Source organism: Amaranthus tricolor, chromosome 16, assembly GCF_026212465.1.
Source record: "Amaranthus tricolor cultivar Red isolate AtriRed21 chromosome 16, ASM2621246v1, whole genome shotgun sequence".
Lineage (NCBI taxonomy): Eukaryota > Viridiplantae > Streptophyta > Magnoliopsida > Caryophyllales > Amaranthaceae > Amaranthus > Amaranthus tricolor.
Window position 1 is genome coordinate 4,317,313 of NC_080062.1, and position 7,059 is coordinate 4,324,371.

At 36.0% G+C, this 7,059-nt stretch overlaps 3 protein-coding genes across 3 annotated transcripts; 2 read left to right on the plus strand and 1 right to left on the minus strand.

The window, feature by feature from the left end:
- Positions 1-1,975: 1,975 nt before the first annotated feature.
- LOC130803035 (pleckstrin homology domain-containing protein 1) lies at positions 1,976-3,875 on the minus strand. The gene has a single exon (XM_057667187.1). The coding sequence runs from the start codon at positions 3,658-3,660 to the stop codon at positions 3,205-3,207; it is 456 nt and encodes a 151-aa protein (XP_057523170.1). The 5' UTR covers positions 3,661-3,875; the 3' UTR covers positions 1,976-3,204.
- Positions 3,876-3,954: 79 nt separating this feature from the next.
- Positions 3,955-6,799, plus strand: LOC130803033 (uncharacterized). Its single transcript, XM_057667186.1, has 3 exons — positions 3,955-4,086; positions 4,374-5,593; positions 5,670-6,799. Exon 2 carries the CDS (start codon positions 4,381-4,383, stop codon positions 5,407-5,409), a length of 1,029 nt encoding a protein of 342 aa, XP_057523169.1. The 5' UTR covers positions 3,955-4,086; positions 4,374-4,380; the 3' UTR covers positions 5,410-5,593; positions 5,670-6,799.
- On the plus strand, positions 5,459-6,641 carry LOC130802443 (uncharacterized). The gene is made up of 3 exons (XM_057666462.1): positions 5,459-5,593; positions 5,670-6,332; positions 6,387-6,641. Exons 1-3 carry the CDS (start codon positions 5,459-5,461, stop codon positions 6,639-6,641), a joined length of 1,053 nt encoding a protein of 350 aa, XP_057522445.1.
- Positions 6,800-7,059: the final 260 nt, after the last annotated feature.

Genomic DNA, 7,059 nt, shown 5'->3' on the forward strand with positions numbered 1-7,059 from the left:
AACATGGAAAAACAAATTTGGAGCATTGTATTGAACCCTGTAGTAATTTGGTGATGTGTGATTGAGATAAAGGCAGTTGATTTCACTTGTTTGTCGGAGTTTTTCTTTTGAGAAACGAAATATTAGAGTTTGTGGAACTAGGAGTCGTGAAAATTGTTGGAACCTGTGGAACTAGGAGTCGCGTAAAGTATTTCATGAGAGAGAAGCTGCAAATGTTGGAAAAATAATACATGTAATCTCACGTCGAAAAATTAGAGAGGTTGACTAACGAAGTAGCATATAAGCTTAATGGACTACTATTACCAATTGGTTTTAGGATGAAACTTTATCGGGTTTGTGTGCAGCCAACTCTCCTCTTATGCGGATCATGTTGTGTATAAGCCCAATAACAAGTTTATCAGCGAAGACTTCTTGTATGATTATATGCAAGCCTTTCCTAAGTTTGTGTTTTCAGCGTATGTATCATGTTTTACTCTAATCACCTGTAATGGGTTCATCACTCCATTGCCCCATCCATGGCTATACTTAGACGAACCCTATTTGAAAGGTTAAATATGTCTGCATCAGTAAGTTTCACATGATCCAGATTCTTATTTAAGATTTAGTATCTCAATCATTCAACTACAATTTTGTTTATCGTCATGTTAGAGTGAACTAATTCTGTTGAGCAGTATTGGGACTGAGGTAATTCGAAGCTACTCCCTCAGTCCCCTTAGGTTCACCTCAGGTCCTCATTTGACACTATGGGGTCAGAAGGCAATAACTAAAAGGGAGAGTAGGAGTTTCTTAAGTAGGAGACTGGATTCTTTACTCTTTCGGGACACTCAGCCTGACTCGCGTAGGTTGAAATCTCTTGTGGTTATACATCTATTACAAACAAAACTTTTCTACATATATGTTTGTAAATCGGAAATGACCTGCTAAGGTAAGCCGTAAGCCTGTTGCACATTTGAACTCGACTCGGTAGGAAGGCACTTTGAAGTTGAAATGGATCAGCTACATGTTCTCGTGTGATGGTGTGTGACCTGCAACCCACTCCTTGGAAACTTGGGTTCAGCTAACTTAAGCTGCTTTCATCTGTTTCTTGGAATTGCATTGCTGTGAGTTATTCCTCAGGGCCCAGGGGAACAAGCTTGTACACAGTATCAGCTCTTATATAGCGAATAGCGATAAAACAAGTCATCAAGCCTTTAAGAAAGGCGACCTAAGTAGACTATATTCTCTAGGAATGACAAATAAATAAAGTTGTGAAATACGAAACGACATTGTTCTCAAGTTGAGCTTCCATCCTCTTTACATTTTCTCACGTAATGAGAGCTTACATATAATGGAACGTAAGCATTCGTTCCACTTGAAATTAGAAAATCAAAATCATGAGTGTCTTAATATTAATGATTGAATTTTCTTGATATGCTAGATACTTTATTACATTCTTTCACACCAGAGCTTTTTTAAGCCAAAATATATATGCAACACATCCTCTTTAATACATGATGTCAATTTTCCACTAGAAATGAGGTAAATAAAATTGTAAATCGTAATCATTTTGTCTCTTTACTTTCCAATATCATTTCAGAAAATCAACTCAATTTAATACTGAAGCTGATGGTTGAAGCGGAAATCCAATACTAATTTTCAAATTTTGATCCTCGATTTCAATGTTTTCCCAAATGTGTGAGAGACATTACATATGTTTGACACCGACATCTATAGTCAAGTCACATACTACGGACCCTCTTTGTAATATAATTTTCATTTTTTTGTTTATTTATTTTTTTCATATGTTTAACTAGAAGTGTTTAAATCAGACTTGAAAATTCGATATTTTTAATCTTGTAATCGAATTTGATTTAATACAACTTTTTAAAAATAAATTTAAAATTATGTAATATGGTGTAGTTGAAATATAAAAGCACACGTTTAATCACATTTTCCTTGTAAATATCTGTGTTCATTATTAATTTTTCATCACCAAAGGTCATGGCTACAATTGCCACTTGCATTACTATTAGAGCAAGAGTCAAATTAACTTTTGAAGGCGCATAATGAGTGCCATGATGATGGAGCAATAAGGAGGCAAGAAAAGGGGTGCATTGGAGATGTCTTGATCGAGGCAGCAACACCACGTGAAATCTCTATTATATCAAGTGACGAGTTTATAATTTCTTGGTGGTATTTTATTAATGTATTGTTGAATTTTTTAATGAAATCTTTTAGTAAAATATAGTACTTCATCTATTTCAATATAGTACTTCATCTGTTGTCAACATCCTAACTCAATAATTAATATAGATAATTATGTATAATTAAAAAAATATTAAAAATATATATTAATAAACCTTATATTGAGAGTTTGAGACGAATCAAACAAGATCTCATTTGACTGTATTTTAACGTGAGAATTAAAAATAAAATACAAATTAAGAATGATTGATAAATAGTAACCAAAAATAAATAGAACATTTAAAAAGAAACAGAAGGAGTACTATTTGAAAATTAAGTAGGTGGCCAAGACACCATTTTTATCACTCTATATGCTTATGCTTAGTTCAATCAAGAGTTTTGATCTTTTTGCTTGTATGCGCATACTTGGCTTCTTTTCATTTGGTAGCTCATTCAATGGTATACATCATTGATAAGAATGATGAAAATGCAAAGGAGAAGATGTGTCAATGGTGATGGAGCAATAAAGAGGCAAGAAGGGGGGAGTGCATAGGGGATGTCTTGATCGAGGTTGCAACACCACGTGAAATCTCCATTATAGTCAAATTGACAACTTTCTTTCATTACATGAGGATAAAGGATAACAAGAATCCAATAAATGCTCTATCAACAGAAACAAATTCTTCAGAACTTTCAGATTCAATATTTAATAACTGCTCATTTGGTTGTTAAATTCACTCATTTCTTTCCATGAACAGTTTCATTTTAGTTCCTAGTCGACATATTTCTAAAAAAAAATCTTCAATTCATCTAATCTTCAATGTTTAGGTCTAAAATTAAAAGAGATTCAAGAATCAGTATGAGAATAAACCATAGATTTGATCAAATTTCACCAAAACCATCAAAATTAACGCCATAATCAAAGAAATGCAAACCAATTACTCATAACATGAAGCACAAATTCCATATACGATTCAGAAAAGTAAAACAATAAATTAACTCAAATACACAAAAACATTGATTAATCCACTCATTCAACAATCAATTATTATTATCATAATCAACAATTTCCCTATCAGTAACAGACCTTGAATGTTGAACAATAGAGCGACCAATAGAATTAATCCAATCTTCCTTCTCTTTCTCGGAATCAGCAATAAAATACATGGTATCAGACCGTGTTGAAAGCTCAAAAGCAAATTGCCGATTCAATACATCTTCAGCACCTTTAACGGTTAAACAAGTAGAAACCGGAATAACACCACGCGGTTTAGATGTTCGATTGATGATAGATTCTTTGAACCAAAACAGTTTTCCTTGTTTTAAGACAAACCAACGACGACGCCATGTTTTGATGTACTCACCTTGTTTGGTTAACCACCCAGTTCGTTCGGGTTCGATCCAGAATTGGATTCCATCGTAGTCTGAAGTTGGAGTGGATCCGATTGAATCGGTCCCTGTGATCCGGTTCAGTGCTGCTTGCCAGAGACTTGACATTCAGAGGAATATGGGTACTTAGAAATGAAGGAGATAGATGATAGAGAGGCAGATATGGCCGATGGGTTTGTCTACTTTTTTTTTAGCCTCTATGGATTGTCTACTTTATTTGATGTTTATGTTTGCATGATTTTTTTTGGGAAATTATCAATGGTGCCCTTATACTATTGAAAAATTACAATGGTACCGCACTGCATTTCAGTGGTACCCCCAATTATATGGTAATTAAAAACGTGACATTAAATGGTTAATTTTCCGTTAACTTTCATTAAAAACCAACCATGGTTTGTTTGTGATTCATTTGCTTCCCTCTTCCTTTTCCCTCCTAACCCGTATTTGCTTACTCTGTCTTCATCATCATCTCCCTGCGTTGATCACGCCATTGTTGAAGCTTCATCTTTCTCATTGCTGCTTTCGTTGACGTTGGTAAGTTCCCTATTCTTTCTTTCCTCATTTTTTTCTGTACATGCAAGATGTTCGGTTGTTTGAGTTATGACTCTAAATTTCAAGTAAAATGTCGCTTTTTTTTGATTTTGTCGTCCTAAAAGTTTCGATCTTTAGGCTTTGTTGTTGAATTTTGTGGTTTAAAGGACAATGTGAGTCGTTTTTGTAACGGAAAAGCCCTAAAATTTAGGGCTTTTTTGAATTCTGATTTTGTTTGGCGTTGGATGATTGATGTGGTTTTTGTTTTTGTTTTTTTTTTGTGGTAACAGATTGTAAATGGATGATAGTGTGGTGTTGAAATTTGTGTACAAGGGTACAGAGACAGAAGTTTTTGTTGATGATGTCGACCTAGTTAACTTGCTAGACATGATTATTGATTATTGGGATACGGCTGAGAGGGAGGAACATTTGACGCCTGAACATCCCAGTTTTAGCTATGTATACAACAAGAAGCATGTTGAACTAGTTGATGATAAATCATTGCTGGAGATGTTTAGTAGAAATATGGGCAAGGATAGTATTTGCATCCATGTAGGGGATTCTAAACCTAATGCCCTATTAGATAATGCTAGGAGGCTTAGGGAAACCTTAAAGCAGAATGCACAGAAGAAAGAGGTGAGATCCAATGAAATTCCTGCAGAACTTGATGATGAAGATGATGATGATGTTGTTTTGATAATTCTAACCCCAAGTCAATCTTATGAGGAGCCTCCTGTAGTGAGTGTTGAGGATGATGTGGACCCCATTCCAACTCCTGTAACACCTGAGAAACAACCTACTGATGATGTGCCCTGTGAGGAGGAACCTGTAATAGTTGAGGAACATGCTGTTGAGGATGATATGGATAGTGATATTAATATAGAAGCGTACCCCATTCCAACCCCACTGCAGATTTTGAAGCCCAAAGGCTGGAAACCACCAAAGACTGAGTTTAGGCCCAAGTTGCCTGTTTTGAGAAGGAGTAGAAGACATGTTGAGATAAACCCACCATCCCCTGGCAACATCAATGATTTTATTATTGAAAATGTTGAGTTATTGAATGAGATAAACCAAGGTGATGAATTTAATAATGAAGCAAATGATGAAGTTAATGTAGAGGGTTCTAGAGCACAGACAACACAAAAGAAGACCCCATCAAAGAGGACACAAAAGAAAACATTAAACAAATCCCCAAATAAAACCCCGAAGACCATTGCTAAGAAAACCTTAAGCAAATTCCCAAACAAAAAAATCCCAAAGACCACCATGAGAAGAAAGGGAATTAAGAAGTGTTATTGGAGTGGATGGGGCTCATTTAAAGGGTAATTATGGTGGGGTTTTGTTATCTGCAATTGCCCTTGATGGCAACAATGAAATGTTTCCAGTGGCATGGGGTATTGTCTCATGTGAGGATGAAGAGAGTTGGAAGTTTTTCATTTGGCATCTTAAGCATGTATTAGAACCAAGTAAAAGAGGCGACAATTGGTGCATAATATCTGACAGACAGAAGGTAACAACACTTATTACTTGGTAGTTCATTGATTATGCATAATCTATTAAACCTAATATGTTGTTTTCATATGCAGGGAATTGACAAGGCTCTCACTGATTTGTGGCCTAAGGTGCAAAAAAGGTATTGTTGCAGACACCTTAGTGCCAACTGGAAGAAGTCTTTTCATGGGCCTAAGTTATGGCAATTGTATTGGCTAGCATGTGGGGCTTTCTCACCGTACACATTTGCAAAGGCTATGAATGAGATTGAAAAAAACAACCCTGCTGCAAGGATATGGCTTGCTAATTTGGGTCCACAGGAGAGATGGACAAAACATAGGTTTGACCCTGAATTGAAGTGTGATGTTAACACCACAAATTTTGTAGAAAGCTTCAATGCCACCCTAGGAACTGATAGGTGTAAGCCAGTGTTAAGTTTGTTAGAGGGAATTAGGAGAGTAACAATGGTTAGGTTAGCAACAAGGAGGAAAAAGTGTGAAGAATGGGAGAGGCTGTGTCCAAATATTGCGAAGAGAGTTCAAGTATTATGCAATGAGAGTAGGTCATGCAGGGCTTTCATGTCTAGTCCAGGGGAGTATGAGGTGGTGGAGGGTAAATCAACTATGGCTGTCAGTTTAAACCAACGCACATGCCATTGCAATGTCTGGCAACTCACTGGGATACCATGTAGGCATGCAATGAGAGCGATACTTCATGAAGGTCTTGATCCACAATCCTTGGTTGATGATTGGTATTCAGTAGAGAAATATAAGTTGACCTATCATTAGAGCATTAAACCTATCCCTGACCAGGGTAAGTGGCCACCAACTGAACACCCTGCTATACTACCTCCTGTGCTGAAAAGAGGTGTTGGTAGGCCTTGTAGGAACCGAAAGAGAGGTGATGATGAAGAGAGGAAGGCAAAGAGGAGGAAGAAAATTAAATGTGGGAAGTGTGGGGATTTTGGTCACAACAAGTCCAGCTGCAAGGGAGGGCCAACAAAAAAACAGAAGGCAGCAGCATCTTCTTCAACTTTGAAGTGCAAGGGAAAGAGCAAAGCAAAATGATTACTATCTGTGTTATGTGAATGTAATTACTTAACTTGTGACTTGATATGGATGAACAATACATTAATCCTATTTTGTATATGTAATGGATGAACAGTTGATCCTCTTTTTGTATAACTAATGGATGAACAGTAGATGTAAAATTATGTAAAATTAAACCTCTGATGTAAAATTAATGTCGATTATGGATGCAAATTATGTATGCAAATTATGGATGAACAGCAGCGACTTCAAATTGCAAATTGATCTAATTCCAAATTTTTTGATTTGATAAATACAACCTTACCTTTACAAGGTAAGAACCAACACAATACCTAAACTTACATATAAGGAAACCATTACAACGCTTACAATCTTACTTTACAGTCGCAAGAAAAACCAATAATAGGTAGAACATTACAACAAATTTCATGAAAAT